General features: G+C 47.2%; 1 protein-coding gene across 5 annotated transcripts; it reads left to right on the forward strand.

The window, feature by feature from the left end:
• The first annotated feature begins 3,303 nt into the window (after positions 1-3,303).
• LOC3289729 (phospholipase A1 3) lies at positions 3,304-22,634 on the forward strand. Of its 5 annotated transcripts, none has more exons than XM_559324.5 (8): positions 3,304-3,414; positions 5,737-6,105; positions 6,497-6,638; positions 14,550-14,610; positions 21,392-21,521; positions 21,601-22,208; positions 22,286-22,442; positions 22,523-22,634. In XM_559324.5, exons 2-8 carry the CDS (start codon positions 6,080-6,082, stop codon positions 22,608-22,610), a joined length of 1,212 nt encoding a protein of 403 aa, XP_559324.5. In that variant the 5' UTR covers positions 3,304-3,414; positions 5,737-6,079; the 3' UTR covers positions 22,611-22,634. The 5 variants fall into 5 exon arrangements, with proteins under 5 accessions (XP_559324.5, XP_061509902.1, XP_061509882.1 ...); XM_061653918.1 differs by lacking the exon at positions 3,304-3,414 and adding an exon at positions 4,126-4,281; XM_061653898.1 differs by lacking the exon at positions 3,304-3,414 and adding an exon at positions 5,467-5,577.
• Positions 22,635-23,191: the final 557 nt, after the last annotated feature.

Raw genomic sequence — 23,191 nt, forward strand, 5'->3', positions numbered from 1 at the left:
GGTGCTGGAGGCACGGTGGTGTTATCTTAGTGCTTGGTCATTTGAGTTCTGCTTCAGCACTTCTCGGAATTGGTACGCAAACTTTCGCCACGCGCTAAAGCAAACAGGCCTGGCGCGGTGCGACATTTGCAAGTGGCAGGCTGGTCAGAATTTCGGGCGCAAAGTTAAACAAACCTGACCCTGGAGCCTGCTAACCAGCTGAGACCAGTTACCGGAGCAAACGGGCTAAACAAATGGAAGCCTCGTACTTCTTCGTACTTCTTGATCGTACTTCCAATGCGTACCATGCTTACTGTGATGTTTAAAATTAGCCATTGAATTGTTATTTTTTTCCTGCCTTTCTATACGGCTTCGGTGTAGTGCTGTTGACCGGGAGTGCGCACTTTAAAGCACACAAAAGTGTGTAGCTCGTTGTTGAAGTTGCCAACAATTGCCACAATCCACTTCAGGGCGGCTTGTGGCCGTATGTGGCCGACTGGCTCCCAAATCACGTTAATGAACAAAACAAAAAAAGGTTTAAAAAGAAGCGGAAGTGCTGCTCGGGGACCTGTTCGTTCGCTCCAGTGCCGTAAAGTTTGGAACCGGTTTTGCGGGCTAATTGAATGGGATGCTGCAGCGTGCTTCCATCCCACGAAACCCGGCACGCACTTGCTGTACGTCATGAGTGCAGCAACAGCGAAAAGTGGTAGCTGGAACAAAAACAACAAATAAAAAAAAATCAAGAAGAAGAGTGGACCACTCTTAAGCGTTCCTGCCCCACGCAGGGAGCCCCCACTTGCCGGCGCGTGTGCCCCCGACCAGCCCAATCGCCGGCAAATCGCGTGTCAAAAGGTTGAGCGCATTAATTGCAATCGTTGTATTGATGAGCTGTGTACACTTGTACAAACACGCGCGGCACACAGTGCCGATTGTTAATTAATTACCCGTACCACAGCTCGGGCCGTGGGTCAAAGTAAATGAAAAAAAAGCAAATAGTGGTTGGAATAAAAACGACAAAAGCCCTCAAACAGGCTGCAAATCGTGCAAACGATGCACCGTTGCCGCACTGTTCGGGCAACAATGTCCAATCCGGAAGAACAAAATAAAACAACGTGACTGCAGCACAAGCACAAATTGGTTCCGCCGTGTAAAACATGCATTCAATGCCATGGAAAATGGACACTCATTAAGACGCGCTAAATGATCCATTTGACAATTATGCAATTCAAAGCCGTTAGGCTACTTGTTCTCGGTGGCAAACATTCGGAGGTTACGTTGGGATGAAAATTCTCCAAGACGCCACAAAAAAAGGTACGCTTGGTCCAGTCCCCTTTTTTTCTCTGCCCAAGAATATTTTACCCTTGTTCAGGTGTGGAAAGACAAAAAGACCTTGCGAAGGAGAGACGCAAAAAAACACACACACACACACAACATGACAACGAAATGGCCAAAACGACATCGCGTACATCAGCGTGATGGGCAATTTCAATAAACTCCCGGACACGTACCTTCGCGCGTAACTTGGACCGTCCGGACTTCCTGGTACTCGTGGGTACAACTGGGAAGCGGCTGTGAGCACGCTTATTGCCACGATTTATCACGAAAAAATGGCGTGGACAGCCGGCCGGCCCAGTGCAGACGACGTACCCGCCCCGATTATTATCGAACGTTCTAGAATCGATAATAAATGTACGCGCCAGTGTCCAGCCGGGATGGGGTTGAAAGGTAATTTAGAAAGAAAGACAACTCTCCCGGGGTCGGTGAAAAGTTCAATGTCAATGGAGCATCTTCCGGGCTAGGAACGCGGGTCGCTTCTGTCCCAAATAAGGCTGCTGCTGGTGGTGGTGCTGCTGGTGCTGTTGTTTTTATAAATTAGTGTTGGGATAAAATGAAGTTTTCGTCGGAATCGATTCCGGATTGTAAGTAAGAATCAGATTCGGAATCGGAGTCGGTTTCAGAATTTCCAATGATGTTACGTTGATTCCCCAACGATTGATAGCCAGAAAGATTCCGCATTTGCTTGTAAGGGAACAATTCTTATGGGGATGTCCGGATTGATTTCGCTTCTGAAACTGCTTATTTCAATTCAAGAACTGATTCTTATTTTGGAGCTAATTCCAAATCTGGAGCCAATTCTGATTCCGAAGCCGATTTTGATTGCAGATCCGATTCCGATTCCGGCATCGATTGCGGATTCGGAATCAACTCCGGAATCTGCGTCCGGATTGATTCCGGTTCTGACACTTATTTCACTTCAGGAACTTATCCTTATTCCGGAGCTAATTCCAATTCTGGAGTCAATTCTGATTTCTAAGCCGATTCTGATTCCGAATACGATTCCGATTCCGAAATCGATTGCGGATTCGGAGTCAACTCCGGAATCAACTTCGGAATCCGCAACCGGATTGATTCCGGTTCTGAAACTTATTTCAATTCAGGAACTTGTTCTTATTCCAGAGCTAATTCCAATTCTGGAGTCAATTCTGATTTCGTAGCCGATTCTGATTCCGGATCCGATTCCGATTCCAGATCCGATTGCGAATTCGGAGTCAACTCCGGAATCAACTTCGGAATCCACATCCGGATTGATTCCGGTTCTGAAACTTATTTCACTTCAGGAACTAATCCTTATTCCAGAGCTAATTCCAATTCTGGAGTCAATTCTGATGCCGTTTCCGGAGTAAACTGTAATTTCTAGGTCAATTTCGTTTTCGGAGCAAATTTTGATTTCGGAGCAGTTATTGATTCTGGAGTCGATTCCGGAGCCGATTCCGGATTCGGAACTAACTCCGCAATCGCCTCCGGATTAAACTACGGAATCGGTTCCAGAATCAAGAACGAAATCGGCTCAGGAATCCGTAACGATTTCAGAAATCGGAATAGGCTCTGGAATAGATTTCGAACACGGAATTCCGATTCCGAGCTCCCACCACTAGCACTAGTAGCAACACTTTTTTTTGCGTACGAGCGTGCGCACACGTGCCCTGTCCCTGGAATGTCTAATCTGCGCTGTGAAACTGATCGCCTCGTAAGGGTGAATCGATGGGGCTACATTGAGTTGCCCGTTTGCGCCGGTGGTCCAGAGACGGCGGTTTTAAGGCGAATCCCTTGTTTATGGAGCTGCCCATGTCGTTGACCCGCTGAGTGGATGTGTGGATCTGGGATTCTGGTTTTGCTGGTGCGCGGGACTGTAGACACACTAGAGAGGGAGAGCGAGACAGCGAGCGAGCAGGAAAGTGTAGCAAGATAGAACTGGCCGGCGGCCGGGTAGCGACTAGATATATACTAGGTAGAAGTGCACAGATTATCAGGAGTTCAGAAAGCGCTCGCCGCTCTAGACGTGCAGATCACACATCCATCCCCAGGGGAAGTCTTCGAGAGTTCCTTGGACATTGGACAACCGCGCTGAACAAAGCACACCACGCACACAACAGGGTAAGTTGTTCGCACAGTCGGTACGGTTTAATGGCTCGGTAGGATAGTAGGATAGAGGGAGAAACAAAACAAAAAAAAAACAATGTCTACTAGAAACAGCGCACTACGCGCTGCGTGTAGATAAGCCGGTACGGTAAATGCGCGTACGACAGGCACAAACACCGAATGGCCGTGCCGGGCCGAAAGTAACCCCACCCGATTGGAAGAGAAATTACACGCCCATCCCCGGTGCCTGTGGACAATTTTACCTGTGCGTACGGAACCGATCGGAACCGTGATGGCGTGATGGTGGCGCGTGTGCGTCTCGAAAGTGGGTACGGGCGTTACGGTTTGCTTACTGTCACAACAAAAGAGGCACAGCGCGCACCATTCCGGCACCGGTGAAAGATCCGGTACACCGCCGTCTTGCGCCTTTGGCATCCCGGGAACAAATATGCGATGCAGCCGGAAAGGGGGGGGTGGGAAAGCGAGACGGAGCGATGAAAACCTGTTGCAGGTGTTTTCGTTTTGGGCGCGACAGTTTTTCGGTGATGGGAAAGGCGAGGACGGGCGAATAATACATAGAAAGTGGGTAAAAAAACAACAACAACACAAGACTGACTCCCGAAACCGATCCCGAGCCCGCGGGAGTCTGTGCCGGACGTCCAGTTGAGTGTTGCGTGTCGCGCGTGGCGTAGTGGTGCGTTCTACAGCGCGCAAGCAAAACAAAGCAAAACAATAAAAGAGGTGCCGTTGTATTAGTCGGGCCGGGCAGCACGTGCTGATTTGTCGGGCGAATTCACGTGGCCGTGTTCTTGCGCTTGGCGAAGCAAGCGTGCGCAACCAGGCAGGCCCGGACGCGGAGGAAGCTGCGCAGGAAGTGTTGAGGTGCGTTGTGAACACACACACACACACACGCATACGTTGGTTGGAATGCGCTTTTGATAAATATGTACACAACCGTCGGGTTGGTCGGGTGAACCTAGCCGCGCGAAGATCAAGTTCATGGGTGCGTCCCCCCACCCCACCCCTCCTCGCGACACTACCGATCTTGCTGTGCAGGTGTTAATGCGATCGCAGATCGCAACGGGCGAGGGAGAGGGCGAAAAAAGTATGTCACTGATACGCTGTGTTTGTGTGTCTGTGCAGGTGTTAGTCGCAACAGAACAAACGAGAAGCGACAGAAGAAACTTCCAACAAAAAAAAAAAAAAAGGAAGAAGCAACATTGAAAAACAAACTGCGTGGTTCCCGAAAAAAAAAACAAACCACGCCACCGGTTTGGCCGGTATGTGTGTCAATTTAATGTCGCTCGGATGGCCCCGGACACGGGCAGGTGCCCTGTTGCGGGAGAAAGTGTCGAATCAGGGCGTTTCTTCGCCTCATCTCCAAAAGCGCTCAACGCTTCGCCAAGTCGCGCGCTGCCTGCTACAATCAAAACTCTGCGATTCGCAAACAGCTGTGTGTGTGTGTGTGTGTGTGTGTCGCGAATGAGGTTTTCGGGTCGGGCCCCAGAGATCTAGCCTTAGAAGAAATGGTCCCAGCCGACACCTCCAGTTGACACCTTTTCGGGCGCGATCGCGCACCGATGGACACTATGGAAATGAGTAGAAAGTTCGGCCCAAGAATCTGGCGGCGCCGGGCTCCAAATTCTCGAGCGCCGCCCGCTCTTGTTGGAGCGTTCGAGAAACTTTCGCGCGCAAATGTTATTTGAAGGTTATCGAGCCCGGGGGCCAAAGCTGCCCGCACGGTGCACACTCCCGGGCGCGCTAAACAGTGCGGAGCCTTGTTCTAGATTCTGGATTGTTGTTCTGTTTTTGGCATGTTTTTGGGCCAGCGTCGCCGATGAGCTATTGATACAGGTTGTCTCGTGGGCTGTGTCTCAATCTCAATCGATACGATTCATTCACCGGGCAGCGGATCCGGTTGGAGTGCGCTGTACTGTGTGTGTTTGTGTGTTTTTTTTATTTTCAATTTTTTTATTGGGAGCCAAACAACAATGCTGGCCGCTTTACGCAAACCGATCAGCACGTGCCGAACTGTATCAACGAGGCTTCCCGCAGGGTGCCGTCCCCAGAAAAAGGGCTTCCTTAAAAGCGGCCAGCGAATCGCACAGAACGGACAGTTTCGAGGAAGGGCTTTGGGTGGTTACATAAAGACGAAGTTCGCTCGAAGCGGCTGTGCAGGTGAAATCATTTGTCCCACAAAACATCCCAAAACTAGCGTTCCTGTATAATTGGCAGCTGGAGCTGGAGTTGGAGTGCCGTTCTGTGCGATGATTTGAAACCGTGTTGCTGAACCGTTTTATTAATTTGTGTCCCTCTTTCTTGCCCCTTCCCTTGCAGATACAAACTGATCGATTCGTTCAACCAAATGCCTACATCGGGTTTGTCGGTGAGCTGAGAATTCACAAGTCAAACCTAGCCGGCGGAAGAGTGAGAGCGCAAACGGCAGCTAAAGTCCTGTGCCTGGTGGAAGAAGAAAACAAGTGATTACACAGAGAAAAGTATTTCCCCGCGGTGGAAATAAGTGTCGAAAGTGTTTGTGCAGGCGGCTTGTGTTGACGGTTCGAGGCAGGTGCAGCAGAAATCGTAGCTGCCATTGTAAAGCAACAAGCCAACAATCCACCAACAAAACTACACCCACAATCAAACCTCGAAACCACGCTACGCTATACATCTTGCAAGGATGAGGAAATCTTTCACGCGCTTGCGGTAAGTAGCGGGAGCAAACGTTAAAGCACCCACCTTTCCGCGGGCACCACGCGAAGCGAAGAAGGACATTGTCTCCTTTCTCACCGGACGCGTTTCCTTGCCCTTGGGGTCGTTGGTCCCCGGGGCGGTTGGCAGTGTGCACAAACACACAAACCAACGGTCGGAAAACACTTCCTTTTTGCACCAGCACACCGTGCACCGTGCTGTCCCACTGCCAACATTGGCGAGATTTGATTTGGCGCCGGTTTACAGCATTTTTGCATAAATCAACGAACGCTTACGGGGATTCTCTGCAACATCCCACCCGGCGATTTTCCACTAACATGCTTTCTCTGTGTTTTTGTTCTCCCATTTCCGCCCCCGGTCCGGTTCACGCCCGTCCCAACCCCAGCAGCAGGGAGGAATTTTGCCTTTTTCCCGTCACACATGTCGCCCGCTGGCTGGCGTACGGGTTGGCAGTGCTGCTGGTTGCCGCCGTTGCACCACTAGCAGCGCCCGTCAGTGCCGCACCGTTCGACTTTGGCATCAGCACGGTAAGTAAGAACGATCGCGGGAGTGGGCAGGAAGTAACAAAAAAAAAAAAACCAACAAAAAAAAGGCACGAAAAAGCCCAGTTCTTCCAGTGACCAGCACAGTTTTGTTTGGCACCTGCCATTTTATTCTGCCTGACAACTGCGCTGCTTTTATCGCGTTTGTGCCGAGGGTGATATTGGAGGTGCATTTCATCAATTTGACAGTTCACAACTGGACGCTGTCGGGTGTCAAATGATGGGGGATTTTCGGTGGACAACAGTCTTTTATGATGTGGCCAGTAAGCATTGATTTTAGCACCCACATTACCAAGGTGACGTTCGGTGGACCGATAACCGTTTGCTGCGAAAATGTCGATTGCAGAACTTTGGGCAATTTATCGAGCTTAGGCTATGGTCTCCCCTTTGTGCACTATGTGCAGTTGCACAGCTAGTTGACAATCAATTGGAAGGTTCTGCTAGCTGTACTCGAGCCTTCTATGACCAGGTGATTCTTTCTTATGAAATTCAACTGTGGGTAAAAGTGAAGAATTAATTTTTGGTAGAATCGTTTATTGTGATTAACATTACGTCTTAAAGTATTACAGCTGTTGGCACCATATTTTGGACATAGCTCTTCTATGTTTGCCTTTAAGGCACCAATTGTTGACCGTGGATCACAATGTTTGCCTCTAAGACATACATTTTTTTCGTTTATTGTTTTATTTACAAAATTTAACGTTATGTCTGAAACTGTGCGTTCCAAAACTTTTGAGTTGAAGTGAAGTAGTTCATAATTTCATTGATATAATTTAAAACATAACCATTTTTCTGCAAATTTTGGAAGTTTTAATGACATGAGTTATCATCCGCATCCAAGTGTAAACAATGGCTTTGGTATTAATTAAATGTTTTTGTTTTACAAAAATCAATCAAATTACAAAGTTTTTGCAGTATTTTGGTTATGTCAAATAACAGTTGTCATAAAACTGCTCAAATACATTATGACATAATTTCTACCACAGTCAAACAATGCTGCCTTAGAGCCAAAATTGGGTGGCAACGACTGTATTAGATTTCGCAAAACCGATGTACCGATATATTCCGCACAATCTTTTCTCCAGTAATATGCAATTTCTAAAGCAATTTTTGTTGAAATGTTGCCAAATCTTTTCATTTTGCCACAGGCCAAAATTCAGAACAGTTCACAGGCTGTAAATACCTATACCATTTTAACACTTTCCAACAGTTACTGAATTAAAACTCACAGCTGGTCAGATCTTTACTGAGCCATGGACCCTTGATAGCAGGAAAAATTAGCTTACTAAGGATTTTTTTTTTAAATTTAGTTACTAACCGATATGGCCCTATTAAACAGGTGCTGTTACAAATGATTGAGTTTATTGTTTCATTGGTTATGCAAGCCCGTGTTTTGTGCCTGTGCCTGCCAATGATTTGTCATTACTTCAATTTGCCGGCAAATTTCTCAGCAAAATGGTATTTTTATTTGTTGAAGACATTGAATTATGCTTTAATAATATGATTTTTTTACCAAGAGCTTCAATTTTAAAGAAGTTTCGATTTTTCCCTTTCCGGTCTAGTGGCTGGACTTTGCGAGTGTTTGAGCAACTTTTTTTTCAACACTGTAATTCTAACGTTAATAACTATTGAACAAATGCACGTTCATGTAGGAAATGTTGCAAAATTGAATAGCCTGCTCTAATAATCTCAAATAATCATGAAAAAGTTTCACATGCTACCACTTGTCACCTTATTCAAAACTAAACTTCTTCTTTTTCTTTGGCTCAACGGCCTGTCTGTACACTTAGTGGACTTAGCTTTCAGCGACTTATTGATTACCATAGCAGGATAGTCAGTCCGACGTATAGGAGTACGGTCCATTCGGGGCTTGAACCAATAACGGGCATGTTTTAAGCTATACATCTTGTTGCCATAAATGTCGCTGGAAAAATAAAACTTGGTGACCGAATTCTATCTGAACAGGTCCTTAGTCAGAAGGATATGTTGACAGATTCATTATGAATTGTACATAATGAATTATTTGTTTACTTTTTTTCTCTTTATTTTTTTTGTTATGCAGGGTTTCCCACGATTAATTGGTTGGTTCCCATCAATTTTTGGTTGGATCCCATTTTTTTTTTGGGGCGTTCCTACGATTTTATGGCCGTTTTCTAGAAGTTTTTGGTCCAATTGGATTAATATCCAATCGGACGATACCAATCAATAATGGGAACGAACCAAAAATCTATGGGATACGATGAATAAATCGCGGGACGAGCCCAAACAATTATGGGAACTGACCAATTAATCGTGGGAAACCCTGAATGTTGTTTTTTTTGTGAACGTGTTTTTGCAATTATTGTTTCATTTGATTATCACTGTAATTTTAAAAAGGTAATATGTTGCATACGTAAGCAATACGGCCGAAGTCATCCATCCTGAGTAAAAACCAATATTGCCTACCTTTATGCGCTGTATAGCGCTGGCAGGGACTAATCTGTACTTTTACTCAATTAAAGATCTATGTGAAAACAATTGCACAGCATTTTACTTCTGAAGCTTCTTATTTCAATTGAAAAACTGATTCTCATTCGGAAGCTAATTCCATTTCTGGAGTCAATGCTGATTGGAATTGCTCCCACCACTATTCTAAAGCAATGAGTTAGGGATGATTTACGGTATAAATTCTAAACTTTCTTTAAACAATGTAACGTGTAAGGCAACATTGTAGGGACACTCTACTGAAGCTATGCATACCATCTGCAATAACGAAATAAAAACTGACCTTTTACAATGGTCGAGTAAAAACAAGGCTGCCATCGTTCACCGATGCGTCTTTACGTTGTTATTGCAAATAATATATTAAATTCTTTTTCTTCAACGCTTCACAATCACACCACAAACGACTCCGGTGTGTTTGTGTGTGTGTGTGTGCAAAGTGGCCAACAAGCACCGCACCAATTTGGTCGGATGTCATCCGCCCATGCAGTGCGGGAGCAAGAACGAGTGAAGCAAACTTGGCCGCCAGCAGATCCAGAAACGTTACGTGCAGTTGTGTAGAGCACTTTTGAAGCATGTTTTGCGTAACGACTTCCTCGCCGATTCGGTTCCCCCCCCCCCTCCCACAGCGCTGCGCCGAAAAAGAAATGCTTCACTGTATTAAGAACTTGCGAGCGGGTGGTTTCTCCCACTCCCCTGTCTCTCCGTGTGTGCGGCGCCCGCTTTGCCTTCGAATTGCTGGCGCTGCAAGCACTCGCAATGTACATCGCCGCTCTTCGGTCCGTGCGTTTGTCCGGGGCAAAACGATACTACACTGCATTCGTATTTCATTTTATGTGTTTCTTCTCCCCGGCTGGGGCTTCCCGGGCTAGTTTGAAGTCATCCCCTTCCGCCCCAACCAAGGACCGCGGCAAAAGCAGATCGTGTGTGTGTGTGTGTTGTGGCTTTTTTGTGGGAAGTTGCCCGAATCTTTCGGCATTTTGCATGCATTGCGGCACACACATACTCCTTCCGCTCCTACCCCTGCAACTACACCCGGTAGTGGTGGAGAGGAAGCGAGGAAGGGGTAGTATACAGCACGCGAACCAAAAAAAAAAGCGCAAGAGCCACAGAAACAACTGCACACATCAAAAGCATTGCTCGGGATAAGGAAAAGCTTGCAGGAACTTCCTTTGGTCGAGAGGAACAAAAAAAAAAATCTAAATAGAAACAAAAAAGGCAAACGAAAAGAAAACAATATGAAATTTTCTTAAACAGGATTGCGCACGGACGCGCACAAGGAAGACAGATTGAATTGGTCCCCTCCACACCCGCCACAAACACATTCTTCCTTCCTTTACATCCTCCCGATTACGTGTGGGGCGAGCTGCTCGAGCACTGCACCTGCTGTCGTCCTGGCAGGAACGGCACGGTAACCGGGGTACCATCCGTACCCGGGCGTACCAGGTGGAATGTAATAAAGTTAGGTAACTTATTGAATATGTTTGCATGATTGATTCTCGAGTGGCTTTATTGGACAGGTTACTCGCTCGGCACTATGAAGTGTCTCAGCCGTGGACGGGACCGGTCGGATGAGGTTGGGCCAGAGGGGGGGGGGGGGGGGGGGATGATGAGCGATGAACGGATGAGCGGATGAGACGAGCAAACGATGAGACGAATGGCCAGCGATGGTTTGTGCTGGGATTAGCTGTAGAAGTGGATTGTGGCAAAATGGTAAGAATCTGCTGGCAGGGAAGGAAAGGTTGTGAGGTTGTTGTTTTTCCACATGCTCTCAACGTGGGAAAGGAATAGATTGTTGCAGCTTGCATGTGACCGTGGGTGGAGAGGGAGTTGCAAAAGAAATTTAACATCTAACACAGATCAGTATTGCATTTTATCGTCGAATGATAAACTTGGATTGAAAAAGGGTTGCAAATTAAAAGGGGTCCTTTGGTTTGTTTAAAATCGGCATTTTGCAGCATAAATCTAGGCGTAACGGTATGTTTGATTATTAGTCTGGTAGCATTACATACACCCAGGCGTTTTGTAATTTGTAATTGTTTAACAAACAAAGCACAAACAACAAAGCATACATCTAGGCTTTTTGATGTTTGTTACTGCCAGTGCTGCAAAATGTCATGCGCATCACGTGACGATCACCACCGAATAAAATGAACATATCCGTGGTAGCTTGGTGCGCAATGGAAGTACGTCATGGCATGCCTAACGCGACATGCGAGTGCTTAGGTACAGCCCGATACTCTGGCTGACATGCATAATCATGTTTTTTTTTTCTGGCTCTGAGCAGTGCTGCCAAATGTTTCAGCCACCAACACTCATGACTGAAACGAAGCTCAAAGCAGCTCACGTACACAGCTGAGATGATCAGAGGTGAGACTTCAACAGTTAGTGGATCAATCACATGCTTGGATGACACTTTTGTTGGTACCAAACTCTCGGTCACTCTCATGGTCATGACATTTTCGTTCAATTTTCTTAGAACATACTTGGCGAGTGGTGCCAATCAACTAAATAAGCATGCTTTCTCGCTCTGTCTGGTTTGATGGTCTGTTGGGTCAAACCGAGCGAGAAACCATGCTCATTTTGTTCGTTGGAACCACTCGCAAGCATCGCATGTCTCCCACGACTATCGTGATGATCACCGACTGAAAATATCGCGACCAAAAAAATGTCACCAAGCATGTGATGGTCGCAACAACCGTTTGAGCCTCACCTCTGATCATCTTAGTAATGCTCGTGACGCTGATATGATTTTGTTTCAGTGGGAATTTATCTTGACTGTGTCAGTGACATTTTGCAGATCTGATCACAACAACACATCGCAACAACAAAAGTCATGACAACATGACTGATCAAGTGTTAGTTGCTATAAAGTCACCAAGTATGTGTTGGTCACACCAACTGTTTGAGTATCACATCTGATTATGACAATTGAGTACGTGGCGCTGACATGGATTTTGTTTCAGTCAGATTTGTTCATGACATTGAAGGTGACAGCACTGATTGCAAATGAAAAAGGTCCCCTAGATTTGATTAATAATAGGACTTTGCAGCATAAATATAGGCGTTACGGTAGTTCAAACTTCTTATCTGGTAGCAATGCCTAAATCTAGGCGTATTGGATTTTTTGTTGTATTGCTTTGGATAGTTTTCATTGCTTATTGGATTGGATAGTTTTACAGAATGAAGAGTAATCTGCCTGTAATTGTGGCAAAAAAGTCTTATTTCTGATGTATTGTTGCATTTCACAAAAAGGCAGTATTTATTAGGATGAAAATTATAAAAATGGTAAAAAAGCATACTTCAACCACTTTCAATCCTGCTTCTGAGCGTGTACCGATACAAGCAAGCTACATGAGTTTTCGAAAACGGGTTCGTCCCGCTGAACCGTTGCAATGCGACCGTAGCCTCGGAAAAGGAAAAGAATCTTCCCTTTCTGCCAGTGTAATGTTTGACAGCGGAAAAGGAAAGCAACAAACGGAAATTGAACGATTTATGTGCTACGGCACATCCGTGCTGTACCCAGTAGCACTTCGCGGCAGCGCTTGATTAGTGCCGCTCGACCTTTCCGCGACTGCGAGCACACCCAGCGGGAGGATGTGAAAAAAAAAAAATAAGACAAACGGAACAATGTTTCTTCCATTTTACAAACTATTGTAATGGAAGCCGTTCGCACCTGTTCCGGCTCGGACGGTAGCCAATCCATAATTTCGATAAAGCGCTGCCAGCCGACACTGTCCGACGCTTCGCAGCCGGGTGGGGGTTGGTTTTCATCCCCTCAGCCCGCTGCGATACTCAGCCAGCATCCAGCATTGCTCAACAGGTTCCCGAGATTGAATTCCACTCCACCACACCCCACCTGAACCAAACAGGGACAGTATAAAAATGTCGGCAACGGAGGAAGAAAAATAACAGGAAGCGTACCATGAGAAATGGCTTCGTGTCGAATCTTGAATCATTGCCATCTCTCATCATTTCCACGGGGCACTGGTGCAACCCCCGTCTCGGCACATTCGCATGGCAACACACGGGCAGAGGGCGTGGGAATTGTCGAGAACGAAAATGTCATTTCCTCAACCACTCACCGCAAAACCAGGGGAAAGCAGTGCGAGGGGAGGCCAATGAACGGTAAAGGACACATTCCCTTTTATTCTCGGACGTCAGCACAGCTGGGCGATTATTTTCTATTTCCTTCCCCCTTTTCGCCACCACGCCCGTTTCATCAGCCCTCTTCCTGCGGCCTTTTCCGTTGGCACGTAACGTGTACGGTTCGCTCACCAACACCCAACAGCCACTTGCTACGCCCGGTGAAGGTGGCGCTGAATTCCCGTGAAGATGTTCTTTCTATTAGCCGCCCGCAGCGGCAAACCCGAAACCGTTGCTCACACTTCATCTTGCCGCATTTTTCACTCCCGGGGGTGCCCGGGCGCCAGGAGATGAGCGGGTGCGCTCACCGCCCCAAGGTGCAGCAAGAATCTAAGATAATATTGTCCATTGTCATCCTAATATATCATTTAGCGTGAACGATGGCAGGGAGCCGGGCATTGCGAAGCAGCAGCAGCAGCAGCAAGACGGCGTGTGTGTGCAGTGAGAAGGGGAGAGAAAGTAAAGAATAGCAAAAAAAAAAGCTCATCGTTGGGCGGTGGGGTAAGCTCCGTACGTACCCGCCAAAGAAGGAAGGACTAAATCCTCCCGGCTGTACGCTGCCCGGGGTGCTCGCCCGCTCGGCTGTCTCATAAATTCGTGAAGTTTTCGCTCGGCAAATCCCTACGCCCGGCGACGCCACCGTTGCACACCGGAACGTGGAACCGGACTGGCAGGGACGTTTGGGATAATCTTTTTGCTTCCACCTCACCGCAGTCAGTTCGACCCCATCTTGTCCACACGGTGACGGGCGCGCTTGTGTAAAGCGGTTCATAATATAATCCGTTTATTATTAAAAAGACGCCGGACAAAAGAGTTGCCACATCGCCCCTGTTTCGGTTACTACTGTTGCCCGCGCGAAGCGATCGGGCAGTGGGTAGGGCGTGGCTGTCCCGATCGCTTGCTACTCTTTGCCGTTTCGCCGCACGTTATTAGTGGCAGATAGAACGGCGCTAAAACGGCGCTCCGTGCGCAGTGCGTGCTGCCGTGCTTGCGATGTTTGTCTTAATATGGTAAGCAGGATTACTGCTGCGTGGATTTGCGAACACTTGTACGCTTAATTTGAAGGTAAAACCAATCAACTGGGAAGTGGGGTAAAGCATTCTAATGCGAGTAAAAACGATATACGCCTAAAGGTATGCAATGCTGCTCACAAAATGTTCTTATTTTACATTTCCTAAAGCCCGTTGAGCTGAAAGCCACACAGGAAAGGATAACATTGATTGCGTATCGCTCTTCAACTAGTATTCTCTTTCTTTCCTCCACTTTCAGAACTTCTCCTCCTCGATGGCAGATTTCAGCGCGCGCCAGGATGACTTACTGCCGTTCCTTAGTAAGTAGCTCATGCCTCATCAAACGCATAATCAATATGAATTCGAGCCCCTGCGGAAGGGAAAAAGAATCCACCTTTACCCATCTTGAAATCGCCGCTCGTTACTGATGATTTGCTTGCATGCGAAGAAAACACATACGTCACAGCAAGCTAGGAGCACATTGCTCTCTCGCTTGCCCGAGCTTACATCAGCAGGGAAATGTTTTTATTTTATGTTTCTTATTATGCTTTCCCCTGCCACCCATCACCGGTGCCGGTGGGTGTAGAATGAACCTGCCGGGCCGCACCTTGAACCGGTTTCGCCAGGGGTCATGGTTGAAAAGCGTCAAATTCAGGATAACATCACATCCACCCGCCAGCCGTGAGAACGCCAGAACACGTTAACGCAGAGCCGAAAAGAGTGTCGTTTGATGGTCGCGTCGCGTCCAATCGCTCCAATGGCCTGGTCGTGGTACCTACCACTCTGCCCGGGAAGCAGTTTTATTTAACCTCGTGTTGCATTAAGGATTAAACCGATCCGTTTTGGCCTGGGAAGCGATACGCGAACATTTACAGCAGGCGAGCAGCAGATTATGCTGCTACATTTTGGTTCGCTGGCTGGCGGCCCGCTCCGCTCTTCCGGATTCCGTGCATGTCTGTGGGTGTCTGTGTGTGTGTGTGTGGGTGGGAGCTTTCGCAGACCCCGGGAATGATTGCTTGTTAAATTCTTTCGCTTGACCGCATTGATCTGTACGACTCTGTTACCTTTTCGGTTCGCTCGTTAATTTGCGGACAGGCTAGGGCGAAAGGGCGAGGCAGCGAGAAGGGCGGTACGCGGAATGTTGGAAGCGTGAGCGGAGGACGGACACAATGTGCGCGAGATGTGTTGCCGTTTGTATTTAACGAAGCAGCAGCAGCAGCAGCAGGAGCAGCAGCTCGGTGGCAGTGCATTCGCACACTTGCCAGCGGTTCATTATGGGCGAACAGTCGGTGGGACATTTTCAGCATAATTAAGTGCATAAAAGTATGCCCGAAATTTCACGTCTTGCTCAGTGGCCTGCGGTAGTTAGGCTTGTTAGTTAGGGCCTATCGGAAGGGTCAGTCTAAAGCGCTCGTAAAGTTTTAACGAAGCAGAAGTAATGGGTGTGAGAATGAGGGCACAGAAAAAAGAAGATAAAACAGAATGTGAGAGAACATGAGAGAGAGAGAGAGAGAGAGAGAGACTGAGAGAGAGAGAGAGAGAGAGAGAGAGAGAGAGAGTGAAAGAGAGATTCTAAGAAAAAGAAAAAGCACAGTTGATGAACGTTTGCTGACATGCTGATGTCCTCGTATGATTAGGAGTGAAATGTTACACAAATTGCATACATTTCGGCGTTTGCTTTTGCTAAAACAGTGTCAGATGGTTCATTTTCAAAAAAAAAAAACGATATTAGTAGACACAAACACACTACGTAACCGTTGAAAAAAAATTACTCATCTGCGTATGTGTCAGTAGAATCTTTCCCGTCGACTTCGAGCGACTTCCAAGACTTCGCCCTCTGGTTAGCAGGAGATAAGCGGCGTGAGGCACGTGATTCACCTTTTTGCGTCGTTCCCGCTCGTAGCAGCTGGTTTTTTTTTGTTTGAGGGGTGGTTCACTTTTATTGCACCCTCTCATCGCTATTTCATATCGTGGCGCCCCTGGTCGTGAAGCACATGTAGCTGGGTACGTCGTCGCCGCTCCAGGGCCGCGCGAAATATTTAACAGACGAATTGGTGCTGGTGGTGGTAGTTTCTCTGCACACCTAACCCCATCATTCGAGACACACACACACACACACACACACACGGGTCCGGGCGGTACCGGAAGATGCAAGTGAAAATTGCTTCAGCAGCGCGAGACCCGATGATGGACTGGCTGAGGGCGTCTTCCTTGGGCAGGCGGGCATCGGACCCAAAACCGACGGCTCGACGGGACCAAGGACCTGCCGACGTCGCTCGCAACGTACCATTAGGTTTGGGGCCTCCCCCACCATGTGTGTGCCGGTTCCCTTCCCTGGTGCCGACTATATTCCCGGGTAACGGGGTGGCGTGGCAGATTAATCATACCGCCGAGGGTAATATTTTTGATTTATTAAATTCAAATGAAGCCAGCCGTAAATTGTAGCGCAAACAAATAGATTACCGTGTTGTGCTGCCAGAGAGAGAGAGAGAGAGAGAGAGAGAGAGAGAGAGAGAGAGAGAGAGGGGGGGGGGGGGGGGAAGAGAGAGAGGGCTTCTCAGGTCTGCAAAAGTGTAGCAATATGTGCATGTGTATCTGTGTAGGTTCCGATCGTAAAGCGAAAGAGCTGCTTGGTGCGCTGTCCCGCTTGCAAAACCGTTACCACATTGCTATGCTCTTTTCTGCAGCACTCCACATCCCGAGACCCGAGGCTCTAACAGGGCAAAAGGGTGCAAATCTTCTGCTCAGAATGTTTGTGTGTGTGTGTGTGTGTGAGTTTTTGCTCTCTTTCTTTCCTCTGACGGCTGACGGTACGCAATTATGATGAGCTAACAATCACGCTGCAGGAAGCATCTATCAAAGCTAGGAAACGCTGCCGGAACGCACGCCGGCAGGCGGCGAAGTGGAAAAATACATTCCACCGTGCGTAATGCTATTCATTATTGCCATTGACCCGTTGGCGGTCGGAAGCTCCGGTTTCGGTTCGGTGCCTCCCACCTAGATGGCGCGGTTTGTAACGCTCCGACCGGAACGCGTGTTTGCAGCAATTCAGGCGCTTTTTTTCTGCCCTTGCCATCAACGGCGTAAAGATGGTTAATCCGTTTCCCTCTCTGTCTTTCTCACACACACACACACACACACACACACAAACACACACACACGTTTGTTTTGCGTGTTACTTCGCTCACCGCCTCGGTTTGCCTGTTAGTTTTAATCTCTGCCTTATTATCACTTTTTGCCTACGCGCAAAAAAAAAAACCCCGTTAGCTACGAGACGACACTGCACTCTGCTTGAAGATTGTCATTTGCAAAAATGTACAGCATCTTGAGGCCTTTTTTTTTGTCATTCGCTTACTTTTGCGTTGGGACGGTGCAAACATTTTCTTACGTGCAAGCTTACGGCCGGCTTGTTCGCAGGCAGTGAACGATTGTCGGATTGTAATCGGAAATGAGCCACCCAACACTTGCTGCAAATCGTTTCCGCTGCCACGGGCCAGCGGCCGGTGGCAGCGGATTCGCTTTTGTAATGCCAACCCGCCTATCAGTTCCCATGGCATGAGCGGGATCGGTCCCATTTGCAACGTAATATTTCATCAGTATCGCTCCACTGTTGTGTCCATTGTCCGTGTGCAAGCTGTACAATAGAGGAGAGAGAGAGAGAGAGAGAGAGAGAGAGAGAGAGAGAGAGAGAGAGAGAAAGAGAGAACAAGAATATACTGAAACAAAAGGAAAAAGAGCGCTTAAAAAATCGGGTGTAACGTGCCGTTAAATACATGCTGGCCAGCGTACTGTGCCAGCTCCAGAACGTCCCGGCCCTGCTGGCCACTTCAGTTTCATGCAACAACAAAAAAAAAACTGCAAAACAAAACAACAAATCAACAATTGCCGGCAGACAAAACAATCGAACAAAAACAAAAAAGAGTATCTTACATGCTGCACAAAAACACAGCTCGGCAAACAAATCTCACAGCCTAACGCTGCTTGGAAAATGTGCTTGTTTTCCTTTTTCTTTTTTTTGTTTTGTTTTTGAACTGGTTTCTGTACGTTTGCACATGATTCCTGCGCGAGATGGCGGGCCGGGGGAGGGAAGTTTGATGACCGTGGGGAGCACAAACATATTTCCCACGATTGCAACTGGCATCCCCCTGTGGTGCTCGGGATCTGGTGGATATGCAAAAATTGGGAGCGAACAAAAAACAACAGCCACAACAACAACTCCAACACTGCCTAGTACATAGTTCAGCTTTTCGAGAAGCCCTGCCCTTTGCTGGTACATCGCGGGCGGTGAGAGCGGCAGAGTAAATGATGGGGCCCCGTTTGCAACGAAGCACCGGGTAGAAAGCCAAACTGGTCAAGCGGTATTGAACTGTCCATTGTAAAGCTGTTGGTTTCGCTCGACACTCGTCTTTGTTTTGGGCTGTTTTTTTTTCTGTTCGCGGAATTTTCTATCCTTCTACCTACGAACTGAGCAGGGAATACAGGGGCACATAAATTTCGGCTCCATTCCTATGCCACTCTTCCCTGCCAGGAGGCCAGAAGGCTGTGGGTGGGTCTTGCGCAGGGTAACATTTTGTCGAAGAGTAGTGAAGCGTTTTTCTTTCCTGTGCTGTGTTATTTTACCCTGCTCTCCCCCCCCCCCCCCCTCCCCTGTGTGTTCGTGTGATTGTTTATGCTAGTCAGTGCTTTTTGCTACCGATTATATTCCCTTCCCGCCGTTCCTGTTTGGTTGTTCTGCAAACCCGCTTTTGGGGGGGGGGGGGGGGCCTCGCGGGCAGCGGGACAGTGTAGCTCTCATTACTCTCGCTGGGGACCGGCGCCCGGGCCCGGTACTCGGATAGCAGGTTACTTATTTTAAACGCGCCGGTACACGGTTTTTGTGGAGCTATTGCGTCCGCGTGATGGATTCGACAATTGAACGACCCCGAACCATGCCCACACCGGGCGGCTGCCCGGTGGACATGATGGTTCTGCGAAAGCAAGTCCTTTTTTATGTTTGTTTATTTCATATCAAAATACATCCTTCAAAATAAACATATACAGTATGGTTAGCTGTAAGTGTGACTAGTGTAACAGGTTCAACTGTATTGAAGAATCTACGTCATCCATCAGTGGCTATATAGTTAAAATTACCGGTAAAATTGTAAAATTGCAAACCGTCGCTGTTTTTTTGTCTGCATTGGCTTAGCGACTTGTGAGCTATACATATTTATTTATTGTGTTTTCTTTTTATTTTAGTGGGCGAATTGTTTTTCTTCCATTTATTATATTTTTTCCACAATTTTATAACTTTTTACATCCAAATCTGTCCTAAAACTGGTATCAAATAACATATTGCATACCTTTAGGCGTTGTTGTACTTACATTTGCATAAAAATAGCCAATTATAAGCACATTGCATACATTCAGGCGTTTCGCAACAGATAATCTTCGCTTCAAACCTATGAGGCGTCATCCATCAATAACGTAACGCAAAAATTTCAAATTTTCGATCCCCTCCCCCGCTAGTGCAACAAACTGGAACGTTCGAAGAACCCTCCTGCTTTAGAAGTTTATCAACTAATGGCTTGTTAAATTGATTAAAATAAAATTATTATAAATTTCTCTATGGCGTCACCCACCAATTACGTAACGCAAAAATTGCAAATTTTCGACTCCCACTCTCCCTTACCTTGGTTTAACAAATTGTAACGTTGGAAGAAACCCCCCCCCCTCTCCTAAATTACGTAGCAGATGAATCCCACCCCCTCCTACAAAAAATAGTTTATTGAAATAATCCTATTTTTTTCTTTTGTACGCTATTCTGGTATATTATCATATTTTTAATTAACAAAAAAAAGTTACATTATATTTTATATTCAAAAAAGTTGTTCAATGTAGCAATCTTGCAATGTTCATGCATCCCCATCATCAGAAGCGTTTTTCATCCAGCCATCTTCTTGGTCCTTCATAAATATGTTCTTCTTTAAAAAAAAGGTTGTTTCGGCTTTAGCTTTTCTTTCATCTGCATATTGGTTATTTTATTTCACAGAACATGTGATGTTTTACATGTTATGCATGTATTACAAGTTACGAACAAAGTTGGTAAAGTTTGCAAAAGTTTCGGCTGCATTTTCGATGTATTTATAAAATTACGTCCAAATAACGAACTTTTTAGCTGCCTAGTACATAAAAAGTAGAGATAGTGGGCGGCATAGCCGCGTAGGTTGTTAATTTACGAAGAAGAATCCTCGTTTATTACTTATTTGTTATTCTAAAAACAAAAACAAACATTTTGTTTTGCGTTACGTAACAAAAGATCCCCCTCTCCTCCATGTAACAAATCGTAACGTTTGACGACACCCCCTCCCTATCAGCGTAGTTACGTATTACGTAATTGATGGATGATGCCTTACTGTGTTGGGATCGGTGATGATAAACAAAATGTAACTGATCCGTCATTGTTTATGTTTTTTTCCCCTATTATGAAGAGTGTTCATTAAATACGGCTGAGGCGAAACATATCCATGCGCGCGATCCTAGTTGCACACCGTGTACCGATCAAGCCATCCACTCGACCAGGTGATTGCGAACCGAGCGCACAACAGTACATTTGCTTCCCATCGTCACTGTACTTTTGTGTCTGGCTGAGGGTTTTTTGTTTTGTTTTGTTTTTTTTTTTGCTTGAGCTCTTTGCCATTGCTATTACACGGTATCGTCAGAGTATCCACTTTTTATCGTGAGTTTTGCATAGTGTCTACCCCTGCCCCCGGCTCCCCCATTCTGGCTGCCACTCGTAAGTTTAATTTGAAGCCTATTTCCATTTCCACGTACGTTTCTATCGTGTTCAGTTGCACTCGGAGCGCCGGTACGCTGCTACGCTGAGCATACTTTAAGGCGCATCCGTGTGCTCGCACCGGCTTTCAATAGTCGTGCGCGTATCGGGCGAGCGGTTTTTGCCCCTTTTGCCCCTTATCGGCAGCAATCTAATGACCACGGGCTGGACCGTGAGTGGCTATATCGTTTTCCCTCCGCAGCCGGTGAAGTGTGGCTTCGGTTTTGGATTTGAGTTTTATTTTTTTTTTGCAATTGTTGTTTTTTTTTGTTGCTTCTGTGCGCTTTCAGCCGCTGACCAGGACGATCTGCTTGCCAATCGAGTCGGCACCGTCATTGGCGCGTTTGGCAATACGCTCTCCCAGCTGCTGTTCGGCACGAATGACGTCAGCACGGATGTAACGTTCTGGTGTGCAACGACGTAAGTATGCTGCTGCTGCTGCTGCTGCTGCTACTGGTTGGAGGTTTTGACGTTCTCGTTTCCGATGCCGTCCCACCAGCAACCAGCCCGAGTACGTCCAGGCGTACGTGGACGATCCGCGCATCACGCAGAAGCTTGACCCGTCCAAACCGATCGCCTTCCTCACGCACGGCTGGACCGACAACGTGAACCGCACCTGGGTGAAGCAAACCGTCACCGACTACGTGCGGCTGATCGGTGGCAACATCTGTGCGGTCGACTGGAGCCCGCTGGCGCTGGTCGAGTACAATCTGGCCGCCCGCAACACGCCCAAGGTGGGCCGCTACCTCGGCAAGTTCGTGCAGTTTCTACTGACGAAGGGCTTCAGCATCAACCAGGTGACGCTGGTCGGGCACAGCATGGGCGCGCACATCTCGGGCATTGCCGGCGCGTACCTGGGCGGCCAGGTGCCGAGCGTGATCGGGCTCGATCCGGCCGGTCCGGCCTTCACCAAGCCGATCCCGGTGTCGACCGATCGGCGGCTCGATCGCACGGACGGCCGGTTCGTGCAGGCGATCCACACGGACAAGAACATCATCGGCACGACGATGAACCTCGGCCACCAGGATTACTACGCGAACAGTGGCGCCAGCCCGCAGCCGGGCTGCGAGTTCCCGCTGGTGAACAACGACACGACCAAGGCGTACCGTAAGTAAATGGAGCAATGCAGGCTGAGCGAAATGGTCCTAAAAAAAAACCGGTGCTTCCCTTTCGCACCCTTGCAGTGCAATTTATTTGCAGCCACTTCAAGGCGGTCGAATACTTCCGCGCATCGCTCGATCGGCAGAACATATTCGAGGGTACGGCCTGCTCCTCCTACTACAGCTACAAGCGGAACGACTGTTCCGCCGGCACCAAAGATGACTTCGGTCTGTTCAATAAGTAAGTGAAACCGTTTGCAAATCGATCGCTTGTGCTCTGTGCTCAATTTCCGGTTGTTGTTTTTTTTTTGTTGCTTACAGCAAAACTGCGTCCGGTTCCTTATTTATTGCAATCGACAAAACTGTCTACCCGTACGCACGGACAGTAGCTAGGAGTGCAAGAAAATAAAGCATCTATTTGTTACCGAATACATGTGTTTGTGTGTATGTGTGTTTTTAATGCAATTTTTCGAAAATATCACCTTTTTAACTGTTGGTCCTTAATTTGTCTGCTGTGATAAATTGCAGCCCTAATGTATGCAATCCTCTATACATTACTGTATTATTCATGGCATACTTTCTGCTCGAACGACAATTCAGAGGAACCAAACAGTGGAATTGTTTTTTTTTTTGCTCATACTTCGCCACGTAAACGCTGTTCTGAAGTTCTGAAGAACTAAGCGTAATTATTTTCCGCTCGATAAACTATCCTTCAAATGCTTTAACGGGTTTGTTGAAAACATAAGCTTGCATTTTTTCTTCTCTCTTTCTCTCTTATATAAACAGCACTGTTCGGCAGCCCCGCCATTAGATCAAAACTAACTTCGCACGTCATCGTGGGCTGCACCTTCGGCGTCTTAATCCGGCCCGCAAAGCGCCTGCTGCCGGCAGGTCGAATCTGGGTGGTAATTAATTCAATAATTAATTAGTCGTAAAATTAGTGGCCTGATCGTCTGTTGATTTGCGCCCCAACACTACAAGGCGAAGCGA

Source organism: Anopheles gambiae, chromosome X (assembly GCF_943734735.2).
Source record: "Anopheles gambiae chromosome X, idAnoGambNW_F1_1, whole genome shotgun sequence".
Taxonomy (NCBI): domain Eukaryota; kingdom Metazoa; phylum Arthropoda; class Insecta; order Diptera; family Culicidae; genus Anopheles; species Anopheles gambiae.